Source organism: Lagenorhynchus albirostris, chromosome 20 (assembly GCF_949774975.1).
Source record: "Lagenorhynchus albirostris chromosome 20, mLagAlb1.1, whole genome shotgun sequence".
In the NCBI taxonomy this organism is placed as follows: domain Eukaryota; kingdom Metazoa; phylum Chordata; class Mammalia; order Artiodactyla; family Delphinidae; genus Lagenorhynchus; species Lagenorhynchus albirostris.
The window spans coordinates 42,505,987-42,523,084 of NC_083114.1; the positions used below are offsets into that span (position 1 = coordinate 42,505,987).

Below are 17,098 nucleotides of genomic sequence, written 5' to 3' on the forward strand. Positions count from 1 at the left end.
ATTTGGGGAAGGCCCCAAAACTTGAATTTCTAACAAGTTGCTAGGTGGTGTTGATGTTGTTGGTCTGGGGACCACACTTCGAGAACAAATTGTCTAGAAGCTGAGCAACAGGAGATAGTAGAGAAGCATTAGGAGCCAGGTATATGTAAAAGCAAGAGGTAAAAAATGAACATTAAACAACAATGAGGTACCACTACACACTAAAATGGACAGAATTCAAAACACTGCCATCACCAAATGCTGGCAAGGATGTGGAGCAACAGGAACTTACATTCATTGCTGGTGGGAATGCAAAATGGTGCAGCCATTTTGGAAGACAGTTCGGCAGTTTCTTACAAAACTAAACATACTTTTACTATGCAATCCAGCAGTCATGATCCTTGGTATTTAACTTTGTAGGTGTCCTAGGAAAGGGAAAGATGGAGAACTCTGCCTAATTAGGAGTCAGCTCAGAATCTGAGCAGGTTTTTAAAGCTTTTGCAATGGCATAACTATTTCCAGGCTCTAATATAGAAATTCGGCTGCTGAAAGATTGCAAAATGGAGGTGGGCTGTGTGTTTTCAGGAAGATTCTATAAATCCAGAATCTACTTCCCACCTTAAGGATACAAAATCATTCCATTTGAAAACCACATCTTTTGAGGAATGTCCTTTAATTTTTTACCTTTTAGAAGGAAGCCTGCTTGCAGCAGTATATCACAACACAAAGCTTTAATGGAACTTTAAAAAAGGACCTCTAGTAAGTTCTCAAACTCTGTGGTCTAAATTAAAACTCTGGATATTAATCAAAGAAAAAAGAAGAAGGTGTTTTCCAGCCCCTTGGTGTCAAAAGACCTTTCATTCGATAGCCCGGGGATCCCTCAAATTCAAGAGAATATTAAAGGCCTAAAGGAAATTTATAAAGACATCTTTTTAAAAATGTCTCTTTCTGGTGGCACTCATTTATGAATCTTTTCTAACCTCCGGTTCCAATCAAACACTGAGAAATAGCAACTCAGTTTTGGAGAGCCATGTAACAGAGGTATTCAGAACGTTTCAATTTACAATGAAAACCCTAGTTCCATGCCTAATTCATAGCTTAAATATCAAATATACCCCCATTAGAATCCATCCAAGAAATAAATGCGATTCTTAGAAAAAGATCAGAATATTAAAAGATGAAAGAGAACATTAATTCTGACCTTTGAAGGGATAAGAGAAGTATTTGCCATATGAAATGCACATTAATGTTATCTTTGATAAATATCAACTCAAGTACCTCCCCCCACTCCTAGTAGAAACATTTGCTCAGCAAAGGTAAATGCATGAATTTTTCAGGGTCTCATCTCAAACTAAGTAGAAACCTACAAGTTTCCTGGAGCACAGATTAAGAGAGAATGACCTACAACCCCATCTAACCAGAAGGGGAAAAGCAGAAACAAGCTTACTACCTACCAAGGAAGAAGCTCTAAAACTAATGCTAGAGATCCAGAAAAACACTAATTTGAGTATACGAGAAAGAAAACGTAGTTTTTTTTTTGGAGTACGCGGGCTTCTCACCGCTGCAGCCTCTCTCGCTGCGGAGCACAGGCTCCGGACGCGTAGGCTCAGTGGCCATGGCTCACGGGCCCAGCCGCTTTGCGGCATAGGGAGTTCCTCACGAACCGGGGTACGAACCCACGTCCTCTGCATCTACAGGCGGACGCCCAACCACTGCGCCACCAGGGAAGCCCGGAAACACAGTTTTAAATAGCTCTAATAAAGAGCATTTTGTAAGCCTTCCAACAAGCTATTAGAGGTTGAGAAATAGTATCAGGCAGCCCAGTTAATTTCAAAAGGTATAATTTAAGGAGTTTAGTCCCTCAAATCAGAGAAGCCTGTGAAGAATTGCATGGTTGAAATCACAGCAGGTTTGCAGCCCATTTGAATCGTTGGACCAAGAGTCCATTGAGAAGCTGGAAAATTCATTTAATAGAGATGTGAGCATATATAACAATTCTGCAGCGATTTAATTACATACTGACTTGAAATTATGTGACGGCTTTCTATGGAGGATTAATTCAGAGTTCTCTCTTTGGCATTGAGGTTGTGCCACTAATATTACACCTTGAATTTTCAAAAATAAGCACTTGGGGGCTTCCCTGGTGGCACAGTGGTTGAGAGTCCGCCTGCCGATGCAGGTGACGCGGGTTCGTGCCCCGGTCCGGGAAGATCCCACATGCCGCGGAGCCGCTGGGCCCGTGAGCCATGGCCGCTGAGCCTGCGCGTCCGGAGCCTGTGCTCCGCAACGGGAGAGGCCACAACAGTGAGAGGCCCTGAGAGGCCCGCGTACCGCAAAAAAAAAAAAAAAAGCACTTGGGGACTTCCCTGGTGGTCCAGTGGTTAAGAATCTGCCTTCCAATGCAGGGGATGACGGTTTGAGTGGGGAATTAAGATCCCACATGCCGTGGGGTAACTAAGCCCACGCGCCCCAAGGAAAGATCCTGCACCAGCACAACTAAGACCTGATGCAGCCAAAAATAAATAAATAAATAAATATTGTGAAAATAAGTGCTTGAGTTGAACTGAAAGTTTTTCTCAGAAGAATAATGAAATACTATTTATTACTCAAAACATTTCTACAGGGCAGGCTGATTTTTTTTTTAATGAAACCAACAATTTATTTTTGTTACAAAACAGAAGGTTTAAATATTTGTAAAAGTATAAAAAGGGCTTCGCTAATGTAACTGAAGAGTACCACATTGTACATTGTCTTCCAGGGTTGCAAGAAGAAGAAGAAGGAGAAGGAGAAGAAATTAACCTTTAAATATATTTTGGAGGAGAAAGTCTGCATTCTGCAATAAGTTTTCAGGATGGAATACATTTAAATTGTTCTTAAAGAATGTTCTTAAATATCTTTTTAAAAAATCATAAATTCAGATTCACTTACTTATCCCAAAAATAGCAAGAAAAAAATGAATTTATTACTTGAGGGCACCATAATTCTGAGCTGGATCAAAGTTACTGAAATGTGGTTATCTTATGTAAAGATCTTCCCTGGTTGCTCCTATATAGGAATATTCAATACATGGAGACAGGTCACCATTTCCCCCAAAACTTTAAATTCAGATGAAGGCAGAGAACACATAAAACAATTATTTGAGTATTTGTAACCCCTTCTCATTTTAGTCTGAGGTTTGTATATATCTTTAGGTAATATTGTGAAACCAATCCCATCTACCTTTCAACATACCCATTCAGAATGAGATCTTCCAAAAAACAAATACAAGAGCTGAAAGAAAGAACTAACTACACTGAATACTTGTTCTGCTCCATAACCAAAATGTTCCCTTTACTAATGTATTCACTTGAGTTCAATGGAGTGTTACATTTTCCTGTAATATTCATTTTCAAAACAAACCATATCAATACTAAGCAAGACAGTACAACCTCAAAAATGAGCAAAGGGGCTTCCCTGGTGGCGCAGTGGTTGAGAGTCCGCCTGCCGGTGCAGGGGACACGGGTTCGTGCCCCGGTCCGGAAAGATCCCACATGCCGCGGAGCGGCTGGGCCCGTGAGCCATGGCTGCTGAGCCTGCGCGTCCGGAGCCTGTGCTCCGCAATGGGAGAGGCCACAACAGTGAGAGGCCCGCGTACCGCAAAAAAAAAAAAAAAAAAAAAAAAAAAAATGAGCAAAGGAGTTAAATAGATATTTTTCCAAAGAATGTACACAAATGGTCAAGAAGCACGTGAAAAGATGCTTAACATCATTAGTCATAAGGGAAATGCAAATCAAAACCACAATAAGATACGTTACACCCTCTAGAATGGCTATTTTTTTTTTTAAAAAAGGAAAATAACAAGTGTTGGTGAGAATGTGGATAAATTGGGATCCTGATGCATTGTTGTGGAAATGTAAAATGGTGCAGCTGCTGTGGGAAAGTTTTGTGTGGAAAATGTTAAACAGAATTACCATATGACCCAACAATTCCACTCTTAGGTATATGTATATCCAAAAGAATTGAAAAAGGGAATCAAATAGATATTTGTACACTAATGATCGTAACAGCATTATTCATAACAATGAAAAGGTGAAAACAATCCAAGTGTCCATCAGCTGATGAATGGACAAAATGTGGTATACACATAAAATGGAATACTATTCAGCTATAAAATGGAGTGAAGTTCTGACACGTACAACAACATGGATGAACCTTGACATTATGTTAATAAGACAGTCACAAAAGGACAAATATTGTATGATTCCACTTATATGAGGTACCTAGAATAGGCAAGTTCATAATGATGGAAAGTAGAATAAAGTTCCCCAGAGAGTGGAGGGAAGGGGAAATATGAGTTATTTTTTTATTGGGTACAAAGTTTCTGTTTGGGATAATGAAAAATTTCTGGAAATGGATAGTGATGATGGTTGTACAACATTGTGAGTGTACTTAATGCCACTGAATTTTACACTCGAAGGTGGTTAAAATGCTAAATCTTATGTATATCTTACTACAATAAAAAAGATACATAAGAGAATTCACAGCTTTTCAAAATCATTCTGGGTGTTATGGGAGAGAGAGAAAAGACAGTACGCTCTGTGAATGGCAGGGTGGAATATGCTCCACGTCAGCAACTTTAAGGGTGAGGTAGGGAAAGAAATGTAATTGGTACAGCCACGTCACCTAAACAGCTTTCTTTTTTTTTTTTTTTCATCTTTATTGGGTATAATTGCTTTACAATGGTGTGTTAGTTTCTGCTTTTATAACAAAGTGAATCAGTTATACATGTACATACGTTCCCATATGTCTTCCCCTTGCGTCTCCCTCCTTCCCACCCTAAACAGCTTTCTTAACTCAAAGATGAGAAGAGAATCTGAAATAACTCTCAGAATAATACGGGCCAATAAAACGTGTCCCCCTATCCTATTTCCATTTGTGCCGGAGTTAAAAAGAACATCTTCCACTTAATTGAGCGCTTCTCAAATTTTTATTTTAAACATACGTGCCCTAAAGGTGGCTACTGTGTTTACTTTGATCGTCTTCAGTATTTCAACGCACACGAAATTGTTTAGCATTGTCTGGGGAGAAAACCTTGAGATATCACATCCCCAAATGGGACCGCCGATGTGAACGGCCTGTCTGGTACAGGTCAGAGTAAACTTTGTTCAGGAGTTCCATTAGCACCAAGATGCCTTCACCCCCACCGAAGTGTGGGGCCTAGGACAGAGAAAAGCTCTCTTCCCCCTCGGAAGGGGCTCTCCCAACAACACCCAACTCCATAACTGTTTCCTCACGCTCCGTTAAGCGGGCCCAAGTCTATCACTCTCCGGGTGGCTCCAAAGGATTCTGGGAGTTAGGGGCGGGACCAGGGACAAAAAAGAAATGTTGGCCCAAGGTGAGCAGCCGATAGGTTTAGGATTATCGGCTGGTTGCTGAGCGATTTCTCAAATCTTCCCGACAACTTGCATCACTTCTCCCACCGGGTACGCCCGCGCTCCTTCTCTTCCTTCCACGCTCCGCCCCCTAGGCTGCCCTATTAGCCAATCATCAGGTGGGTGCTTGACGGGCCGGGCCAATCCCGAACACGCTTACTTTGAGCGGGAAAGTCTCAGAAGCTCCGGGAGAGAGAGGTCGCCTAACTGCCGGTTCTTGGCCTTGTCTCTGGGTGGGAGAGTGGTAACAGGCCCTGGAGGCAGCCGCCCATTGGCCGGGCAGCGGGCCAATGAGGAGTGCGAAAGGGGGAGCGGCCCTGCCATAGGGGGCGGGGCGAGGCGGGCAGGTGCCAGGTCGCGTGCTGGTAGCGAGCCGGTGCAGACAATGTAACGGCCTTTCCCCCCCACCCCGCCCCTCCCTCCCTGCTCTGGTCTCCGCACCCACAGACCGGCTCCAGGCAGAGCTGTGGGCGGCGGCGGCGGGGTGCGGGCTGAGGGAGCCGGGCCTCGACGCCCCCTCACCCCTGTACCCGAGGAGCTGTGCCTAGTCCAAGAGGGGCTGGGGGCACCATGGAGGTGAGCGGCGGAGACGCCCGTCCGCCCTCTTACCCCCCAGGCCTGAGGGAGGGACCTGAGGTAACCCACGGGGATGGTCCGGGTCCGGGTGTTGGCCGGGCTTGGAGGACGGCGACGGTGAGGAGAGACTGAGGAGCGGGTGCGTCCCTGGACGCGGGTCTCTGAGGCGGCCAGGCCGGGCGGAAGAGGCCGGGTCACCAGCTAGGAGCCCCGACGGGGCGCCCGGGCCGCGCCGCGGGGGTGAGCGGGGGGCGCAGCGGTCGGTCGGGCCGGGGCCTGGGGGCGCGATGCGGGCTGACAGGACGGACGGCCGGGCTGGGGCGGGAGGTGACGGCCCGCGACGCCCGGGCTGCCTCTACCTCCTCCACGTTGGGCCGCGGCGGCGTTGAGGCGGAGGCTGGCGGCGAGGGCCCGTCGGGTGGGCGAGGGCCGCGCCTCGGGGTCGGGCCTGAAGGTGGAGAGGGAAGCCGCGGCCCCCAAATGAATGTCCTGGGAACTGATTCCGGGTGGAGCTGGGCGCACAGCCGACGTGGAGCCATCGTCCGGCCGTTTCGGTCCTGGCTCTAACCTGCATGATGTCTCTCTCCCGTTTCCTAACCCCGTTTCGTGCAGCGGAAAGTCGCGTTACGTGGAGGTGCGAATCGCTGCTGGAACCTCAGTGTCGACGCCAGCAGTCGGCTAACAGATGTCTTCAACAGCGTGATGTTGACTGGCTCCCCTTCCTTCTATGATTGCTACAAGTCGCAGGTCAGTTACTCGGCTCTGCCTTTGGTAGAGGATTTTTTTCTCCATCAGATCCAGCACCACCCCCACTCCCACCCCCCAGGCCATTCACATAGGTGTTTAAATTGCTCCATGTTTAGGACCAGACACCCGGTAACAATATTTTTTTTTAAATAAATTTATTTATTTATTTTTGGCTGCGTTGGATCTTCGTTGCTACGCGCGGGCTTTCTCTTGCAGCAGTGGGGTCTATTCTTCGTTGCGGTGCGGGGGCTTCTTGTTGCGGTGGCTTCTTTCGTTGCCGAGCACGGGCTCTAGACCTGCGGGCTTCAGTAGTTGTGGCACACAGGCTCAGTAGTTGTGGTGCACGGGCTTAGTTGCCCCGCGGCATGTGGGATCATCGCGGAAGGAGGGCTCGAACCGGTGTCCCCTGCATTGGCAGGTGGATTCTTAACCACTGCGCCACCAGGGAAGTCCCCGGTAACAGCATTTTAAATACAGAGTCTGCAGAATACACACTGGTTTCGAAAAAAAGTTAAGGAATAAGATTTTTCGTTGATTCTTATTTTTGTCTTGTCCTCAGCATGACGTGATGCCAGAAATGTAAGAAAAATCTGTATTTACTAAGACCATAAAATATTTCTTCCTTCCGGCGTTTATTGTAAGTCGGTGCAAACATACATTTTATAATTTAAATTTTTCTTTACTCTTTTATTCTCTGGCTCTAACAATGTCTTTGGTGACATGCTGCCTTTTACCTCACGTAAAACATTTAGTTTTGTTGTTAATCGTGTTAAATTAAGCTTAGGTTAATGTAAGCCATTTTCATTTGAAATTATTTAACCAGGACATCACTGTTGATATTGTTATACTTTGAATTATAACAATATCCTGAAATAAATAATTTTATTTAATTCACACTACAACCTTGTATAGTATTATACCCACTGTACAGATAGAGAAACTGAGGCTCAGAGCGTTTGACTTGTGCCCTAAGTGACAAAGCCCATGTGGAACCCAGCTCTTTTTCACTGCCAAGACCAGCATTCCACTGCTCTCTGTAATGTTTACATGACTACTAAAATTTACTTGGATTTAATTTCAGTTGATTAAACATAGCAAGGATAAAGTGATACATTTTGCAGTTATCTAGAGTAATTAATATGCCAACCCTAAGCATCTGCATATTTAATTTCCAGAAATATTTTGACTGAGAAGGATCCAGATATTTAAAGTATAATTGTTAGAATCCACCACATTACTTTAGTTGCTTGTTTTATCCTGGCATATTACAGTTAAATCAATCTTTTAAAAGGATTTTTTCTAATACTCAAATCTTACTTTAAAGTATAAAATATACTTGAAATAATACTCCCAAAATACATTTAGTTTCAAATACTGTTTACTTCATTTGATATTATATAATCTGAAAATGCTTATTTTGTTTAAGCAACTCTTTCAAAAAATGAACAATTATTTATGTCACTTTGGATACTTCAAACCTAAAAGAGAGTTAAGGGGGTCTGTGATAAAAACTGCAGAACTAAAGAAATAAAATTATGAAAGTTTCTAACAATAAAATCCTTTATAAAAGTTACTGCTAACAAACAGAAATTTTGGAAAGGCAGTTTTTAGTGGCACTCTTAGCAAAATCCCTTCTGTGCCTCAGTTTCTCCAGCTTCAGAATAGTCAACAAAATATAAGCTATATAAATGAGAAAATTATAATGTGTAGGTTTCAAATAGTAATCATAACTGGAATTTAAACAAATGGCTGTAAAATATTTGAGATTCTTGAAGGTGAGTGATTAGAAGGTATTAATTTTCATATATTATTGGTATAAACTCAGTGAATGTTTAAAGTGTTATTTTTCAATTATCATGTCTATGAAGAACAGAAGTTTAGGAATGTTTTGATCTAAACATGTTTTATCTCTTTTTACATAAATTTCGATTAAGAGAATGAAAGCAATTAGAAAATATTTTTAACCAGGATTATATACCTTCTATATTTATAAGAAAATACTATTTCTACTGTGTTTATGCCTGGATATTTATAGTTATTACATCTCACGTTTTACTAGCTCCTTATTTGGAGAGTTAAAAATTGTGAATCTGGGCTTCCCTGGTGGCGCAGTGGTTGAGAGTCCACCTGCCGATGCAGCGGACGCGGGTTTGGGTCCCGGTCCGGGAAGATCCCACATGCCGCGGAGCGGCTGGGCCCGTGAGCCATGGCCGCTGAGCCTGCGCGTCCGGAGCCAATGGGAGAGGCCACAACAGTGAGAGGCCCGCGTACCGCAAAAAAAAAAAAAAAAAATTGTGAATCTATACTTTCAGACTATTGTAAGTATTTAAAATTTGAGGGGGCAGTATTTTCACTGTACCTCAATCCCTTTGGGAAGGAGGCAGGACTTTTAATAATTCATTAAAATCTTAAAACTCAAACTTTTTATCTTATTTACTCAAAATTCATTATAGAAGTGTTAAGAAAAAAGAAAATGAGCTTGTTTCTTCTAATTGTAATATCTTTAAAATTTCTTAAGATATAACATGTCTCATCTCATTTTTACACTTTCTCTTAGAAATAGAAACTAGGCTGAAAATTAAAGATATTGTTTTAAAAGGCCCTAATGTAGGAGTAAGAAGGCCTTGAGATTGGGTTTTAGTTTTGTCACCTCTTAGCTCAGTAACTTTTAGCCTCCATTTCCTCATTTTTAAAATATAGAGAATATCCATGTCATAAAGTTGACTGGATACAATAATGTTTGTGGAATTTCTTTGAAAATTCTATGTAAATGTACATTCACTTTTTTTTTCACAGATTGGGAGCAGTAAGACTGAGTTTTGTAAATGATTTATTAAAAATAATACTGCTATAGTCCACATAATGCTCATCTGTTCAAAAAATTAAAACTGCAATAACTGTAGGTGTTTTATACCAGTGATAAGCAACAGGTATTGAACGGGACCAAAATTTTCTTGGAATAACCACGCCCACTTGTTTACATACTGTCTATAGTTGCTTTGGTGCTAGAACAGCAGAGTTGAGGAGTTTCAATAGAGACCTTAACACAGCAAACGCTAGAATATTAATTATCTGGCCCTTTACAGAAAAAAATCGCCAACCCCTACTGTAAAGTAAGCATAAGTGGCTAAGTCTAGATTTGTCTCCCAACTCCTCAAATTTCCTATTATTTGGCTAATATTCTGTAATAAATGCAGTTTTGATTGTGTCTGGTATACAAACATGTCTTTAAAATTTCAGAGTGAAGACAGTGTTGACCTAAGGCAGACCTATGCTCCACTTTCTTCATCAACAGAATATGCAAGTTCTGTAGATTCTTCACTTTTCTATGCACCATCGTCTATGTATGGAGATGATATTAAACAGCCCTCTAATTCTCAGATCAGTGTAAAGAACAGGTAAATTAATAAATTAGATTTCTCAGGCTAAATGAAGTGTTTTTAAGTTTGATTACATGGGAACGTAGTTGTATTTGCCCTTTGTTCCCTATATCAGCATTTTTATGTTATGGCATAATTTTGTTTATCAAACTTTTAGGAAATCTTAAACAGGATAGTTACATGTGTATAATTTTTTCTTATTACTTTTTTTTCATTCATTAGAGGCAACCCTGAGTAAATCTTAAGTTCCTCTTTCTAAAGATAACTTATATAAATGAGTTACAGTTTTTCAATCTATTTTTTTAATCCAATTCTAAATTTTAGGTAATTTTTCCTTCACAAGTATACAACAAACAGGATTTTATCAAACATAAGATACTTTAATTATTTTTCTGTTCAATTCCAGCAATAATAAGGGCCTACTCTATGTCAGATTCTCTCCTACTGGGGATATTAGAATTAACATGGCAAAAATTATCCCTGCCTTTATAGATCTTACAGTAATGATGATGATGATGACGACAACTTGTCAGGCACTGCAAGTATAGTGAGGTTTGAAAGAAGTAGTATAGAATATTATGGGAGCTTACTGCCAAGAGAAGCTTAAGGGAGTGACAATACCTTTATGTTAATTATAATAAGGGAGCAGTTAATAGAGGCCGATGCATCTTTAGTTTAACCAGGACATAATTATTTTTAAAATCTACTAATTAATTAAATAATTGTTAAAAAATTTTAATTTGGTAAGTTCTCTAAAATAGTGATTTTATTAGAAGGACTATATAACATATAATTCCACAAAAAACAAAAATACTTTTTAAGTTGATACTAGTTCATTGAAAAACTTCACACTTTACAGAAATATATAAAGGCAAGCAGAATTTTACCATAACCTTGCCTCTCCACCTCCCAGTAACAACTATTAACAGTTTGGTATATATTACATAGAATATTTTTCTAGATATATACTAACATTATTAAACAAAAAACTTTATATTGAATCTTTTTGAAATAACAAGATGTAGTGGAAAAAGCATTAGACTTGTAGGCAGACCATTTACTCAGCAAGTGTATAGTAAAGCATGGCAAATCACATGCCCTTGCAAAATTCAAGTTTCTTAATATCACACATGATCATTTATTCAACAGCTTAACGATTACTAATATCTTCCCTTCCTATGTTATGAAGATCAATGAAATTTTGAGTGTTATGCAAATATAAGGTATTTTTATTTATTTCTAAAATGTCCTAACACTATGAAATGATAGACATAAAATATGAAAAAACAAGAAATTACAATTTAAAACAACATATTACTTCTAGGAACAAATTACCCCAAATCCATAAGCGGTAAAAAGGCACCAATTTTCCATCTCCTTGTGGCTTTTACATTTTGTATTATTTAGATAGTTTTAGTCACTAGGTAGGATTTCAGGTACATGGAGTACCAGTCACTTCTTCGGCAAAGATTTAGGGGTAGCCTCCAAATCTTTTACATTTAAGGGACAACTGCAATGTTGCTGTGATATCTAGGATGACCATATCACATTTCACTTTTTAATCCAACGTTTAGTATGAAGAGTCACAAAATAGAGCAACAGGTTCATATGGTTTTCAAATCACAAATGGAAAAACTGAGCAAGTGTTGTTGATGTAATGATGTATACTAGGACTAAACATGATTTCAGGAGCAGCCATGGTACCAACCGTGTCTGCAACATCATGGATCAGAGATTTGTATCTTGATCACCTAAAACGAATAGCATGTGTTTTGGAGAAATAAGAGGTAAGCATACATTGTGAACTAGACATAGGATTTGGAATGAAGGAGAAATACTTATGTAACATAAACACTATGCTAAAGTGGAAAATATTCTGAGTTCCTGTTCCCTTTTTATTTGAAATGATGGTATAGAGTCAATCCAAATATTTTATCGAAAAATAATGGCAGAATAAGTCTGGAAATAGAAATCAATATATTGTATTTCAATATGAGCAAAAGTATTTACATGTGATATTCATTTATCTTTAGGATTCAAACAGAAAGAAATGACTATGGTAGTGAAACAGACTTATATGGACTTGTGTCTAACATTTTGGAAGAGCAAGATAAATCACAGCCATATTTCACTGAGGGGTTAGTATATTATATAAGCTATACAGTGTGTAGTAAACCTTTAAATTCCCAGGTACTAGATTACCCTATTAACTTTTATTTTTAGTTAATAGAGGATCATCTGACAGTAGACATCTTAATTCAGATATTTGTTTCGAGAAGCCTTGATTTTGCTGTGGTGCTTGCCATACAATTGAAAGTTTAATTTGCTATTAAGAACTTTCATTTGTTGAGGTGTGCTTAGAGCAGGGGGTCTGAAGAAATGGCTCGTCTGTTTACAACATACCCGACAGGAATCTGGGTTCATTGTGACAAGAGGCACAAAACTTGTGGCCTTCCTATGAACAAATACCCAACACGTATCCCCCTGCACCTCCATGTGGCTGCTGGGCAGGACCAGTGGGACAGGGCTCAGTACTGGAAGGAAAGCTACAGCATGCAGTGGGGAAGTTTGCCACGTGGAGCCTGTCTGGTCCACGTGTGGGTGGGCCATGAATGGTCTTATAGGCATAAAGGCTTTGAACCCCTCTCTTCAAAAAAAGCAGAAAAATAGATTCCAACTTATGCCATTCTGGAAAAGGCAAAACAATGGAGACAATAAAAAGATCAATGGTTGTCAGGAGTTTGCGGGGAGAGGGGAGATGAATACATAGAGTACAGAAGTTTTTATGAGGGGTGAAAATACTTTGTATGACATTATAATGATTTTATGTCATCATACTTTTGTCCAAACCCATAGAACATGAAACACTATTCACTTCGTAAAGTGAACCCTAAGATGAACTAGGGATGTTGGTGATTATGATGTGTCAATGCAGTTCAGCCTTGGTTAAAAAAAAAAGTCTTAAAATGAATTAACACTCGGGGTAGACGTTTTTGGCAAAACTTTTGTTTCACTTTTATATATGTATACACATTATATATGTGTGTGTTTGTTGGATTGTGATGTAAAATGTGCTTTTTAGATTAAAAAAGTTTGCAGGCTACTGTAGTTATACTGGCAAATAAAAGACAAATTAATTTTTTTTAAAAAAAGAACTTTCATTTGGAAACTTGCATAATTATTCTTGCATAATTCAGAGCTATTTCCCTTGAGTTCATGAGCTAAAATTTGGCTTAAAGAATATACATTCCAAGGACTTTTATACTTATACCTATAAAAATAAAACTATCATTACTGCTGTGCAGAAATATGTATGGATTTTATTCATACGGTAAAAATTTTTTAAGTATGCTTTAATCGTTTTATTTGGGTGTGGAAGCCATGTTATGCGGCACGTGGGATCTTTAGTTGCAGCATGCGGGATCTTTGGTTGCGGCCTGTGAACTCTTAGTTGTGGCATGTGGGATCTAGTTCTCTGACCAGGGATTGAACCTGGGCCCTCTGCATTGGGAGCACGGAGTCTTAGCCACTGGACCACCAGGGAAATCCCAGCACATCTTTTTTATTTAAAAAACATTGAGGTCAACAACACTTTTGTATTATATAATAACTTAATTAAAAGAAAAACTTATTTTGGTTTCTACTTACTATATATAAACAATTCATGTGGGGACTTCCCTGGTGGTCCAGTGGTAAAGAATCTGCCTTCCAATTCAGGGAACGCAGGTTCGATCCCTGGTTGGGGAACTAAGATCCCACATGCTGCGGGCAGCTGAGCTTATGCACCTCAATGAGAGAGCCCGCGTGCCACAAACTACAGAGCCCATGCACTCTGGAGCCCGTGCACCCCACAACTAGAGAGAGAAAACCCACACGCCACAGCTAGAGAGAAGCCCGCGGGCCGCAACATAAAAGAGCCTGCATACCTCAACAAAGATCCCACGTGCCGCAACTAAGACCCGACACAGATAAAAAAGAAAGAAAGAAAAATAAATTAAAAAACAAAACAAAACAATTCATGTAAGACCATGTAGTCACCAGCCTCAGGCCTTAGTATATGTCTCTTGGGAAAGTATAGTGAAGACATATTAAGATTACAATGCATATTTATATAGCATATAGCACATTTCAAGTTATAGTTATTTGGATGTAATGGCAGCTTATAAGGCAAAGTTGGAAAGGATTAGAGATTGGTGAGGTGGGGCAATATAAATGTTTTTGAAAGCCTTTCCTACCTTCTCCACTAAGAAAATAAAGACTTTTAAAACCTAAATTGTAATTAAATGTATTTACTTGTTCTAGGACCTGCTCCTCCAATTTAAAGTCAGTTTGGCCAGTGAACACAAGCAGATTTGCAGATCACCATGACCTCTTAACAGAAACCAAAAGGCCAATAGATACAGCCATCTCTCAGCAAGCTTTTTATACTGGTGAATCTGTGTCAGCAGTGGAAAAGCAGTACCTGCATAATAGTAATCTGATACCACAACAAAAAATAGATGAACTTTATCATGGATTTACTGGTTTAGACCTTGAAGAACAATGGATGTACCCCTCACGAAGTGATCATTCTAACTGTTACAGTATTCAGACAAATGATACAGCTAAGACGACATTTCAAGAATATCTATCTATCAAAAACTGTTTTACACCCCACATTGGTCTGTCTGACATCATGAAAGAATCAGGAGTTGATACCTACTCTTATGGAAGAGAAAAAATATGTGCTAAAGGTCTTGAAGCACCATTACAGCAAAAGAGGGCAGAGATGTTTCTTTCCCAATTTAATAGATACAATGAAAATGCAGATTATTGTAGATACCCAGAATATGCTTATCCTAATAAGGCTAAGCTGAATAAGTGTTCAAATTTTAGTGTCCAAGATAGTAAAAAATTAGCCAGTGGCACACCTGAAACACCAACTGTAGAAGCAGACACCTACACAAAGTTATTTCAGGTTAAACCAGCAAATCAGAAAAAAATGGAGGCGACAATACCTGACCAGCAGAATTTCACATTTCCAAAAACTATACCACATCTGACAGAAAAACAGTTAGCAAAGGAAGCATTTACTGCTGATTTTGGCTTAAAATCAGAATGTGGACTAAAACCTCACACAGCTTGTCCAGCTAATAATGATTTTGTCAATGTCACAGAAAAGCAACAGTTTACTAAACCTGACCCCCCAAATTCTGAGTATTTTAGGTCAGTGAATTTACTAGCAAACTCAGCAGCATCTTCAGGCAGTATCAACTTAAACAGACCAACTTGGATGAATGTCCAAACAAAAAATAACACTCTTATTCCTTATCGAAATCAAGGTAACTTGATGAAATTAAATACTCATTTAAGTGCAGCTTCAAAAGGTTCTAACCATTCTTCAGATTTCCTGCAACTATCATCTACAAATTTAACAGCAAATAGCAATTTATTTCAGAAGTATTGCCAAGAAAACCCTTCAGCATTTTCTAGTTGTGATTTTGGTTATAATGGTGCAGAAAGAATTCAATCTGTCAGTCACATGAAAGGACTGACAAAGACTGGAGAAGAAAATCTCTTTGAATCTGTTACCGATAAAAAAATAAAGCAGCCAAATGGATTTTATGATAACTATTCAGCTCAGCAGTATGGGATCATTGAAAATGTAAACAAACATTATTTTCAAGCTATGCCCCAGAGTGGCCATTATGACCCTGAGGAAGGGCCTAAGCATTTAGATAGCTTATCTCAAAATACATATCAAGATCTGCTGGAGTCACAGGGTCATTTTAATAGCCACAGACAGGGAAGTGGAGAGAACAATATTAATAGCCGTGTGAATCGCACACAGGTGTCATGCTTTTCTAATAATTATATGATGGGAGATTTAAGGCATAATCAGAGTTTTCAACAACTTGGTTCAAATGGGTTTCCCCTAAGATCCACACACCCACTTGGCCATTCAGTTGTTCCACTGTTGGATTCCTATGATTTGTTTTCTTATGATGACTTAAGCCATTTAAACCCGTATTTCAATGATATGATGTATGGTGATAATTCCTTTTCTGGTTTTGTGCCAACTTTTGGATTTCAAAGACCAATTAAAACCCGTAGTGGACCAGCCAGTGAACTTCATATTCGTCTAGAAGAGTGCTATGAACAATGGAGAGCATTAGAAAAGGAGAGAAAAACGGTAACACAAAACTATCCATTTAGGTGTAACTTAGTATATCCCCTTTGCCTATCTTCATTTTATTTACCTTAGTGTAGCTTAAGAAAGAGTACTTGCCTTATTTTTAAGTTGCATTCTTCTATAATGTGTAGTATTTGTTAAGTTCATGACTATAGAGAATTAATTAGGTAATTTAGAGACTAAAAATGCTTGGGGTTTAAAAAAATTTGTTATTTTAAAGTTTATTTTGCCTATTAGGTAGACTTTTTCCTTAATGGGTTAAAAGTTTATTTCTTTGAATTTTCTAAGTATTAAACTATTGGAGTGTTTAGGTATTTTATGCATTAAGTGTGACAGAAAAGTACTGTGGTACTGTGGTTTGTATTTGTTGCCTTTTGATACCAAAACAATTTTTATCTAAAGGAGTAATTTTCAATTTACTTCTTAGGCCTATGAGAAATATTATTCATGATTGAATCATATTTAGAAAATTTAGCATCTAAAAGTCATATAATTTTTTTACAGACTGAATTGGCCCTTGCCAAAAATTATCCAGCGAAAAAGGTATCGAGTACTAATAATACTCCAATTCCAAGGCTAACCTCCAACCCATCTAGAGTTGATCGCTTAATTGTGGATGAACTTCGAGAACAAGCCAGAGTAAGCTGTGAAAATATCCAATAGCAGATTTTTTAAACTGATAAAATTTTAAAATGCTTCAGCAAGTTAGAATTCTGAAGGATTTTAAAATCACATTTATGTGTAACTCTCTGAAATGTATTCTTTTCCATGTTTGGACCTAGAACTATTAGTTATTTAGGAAAGGGAAAATAGCCCCACTCAGTCATTGAAAT

At 39.3% G+C, this 17,098-nt stretch overlaps 1 protein-coding gene and 1 non-coding gene across 2 annotated transcripts; both read left to right on the forward strand.

Annotated features, from left to right (window-relative positions):
* The first annotated feature begins 5,960 nt into the window (after positions 1-5,960).
* Positions 5,961-16,928, forward strand: MEIOC (meiosis specific with coiled-coil domain). The gene is made up of 4 exons (XM_060135739.1): positions 5,961-5,966; positions 6,579-6,713; positions 14,418-16,265; positions 16,770-16,928. The coding sequence occupies exons 1-4, from the start codon at positions 5,961-5,963 to the stop codon at positions 16,926-16,928; spliced, it is 2,148 nt and encodes a 715-aa protein (XP_059991722.1).
* LOC132512458 (small nucleolar RNA SNORA11) lies at positions 12,442-12,571 on the forward strand. The gene has a single exon (XR_009538185.1). It is a non-coding gene; the product is annotated as a small nucleolar RNA SNORA11 (small nucleolar RNA).
* Positions 16,929-17,098: the final 170 nt, after the last annotated feature.

Bases quoted from the DNA above. Each gene is read 5' to 3' on its own strand.
- MEIOC (XM_060135739.1), top strand. The intron at 6,714-14,417 runs GTCAGTTACTCG...TCCAATTTAAAG, and splicing joins ATGATTGCTACAAGTCGCAG to TCAGTTTGGCCAGTGAACAC. The intron at 16,266-16,769 runs GTAACACAAAAC...ATTTTTTTACAG, and splicing joins TAGAAAAGGAGAGAAAAACG to ACTGAATTGGCCCTTGCCAA.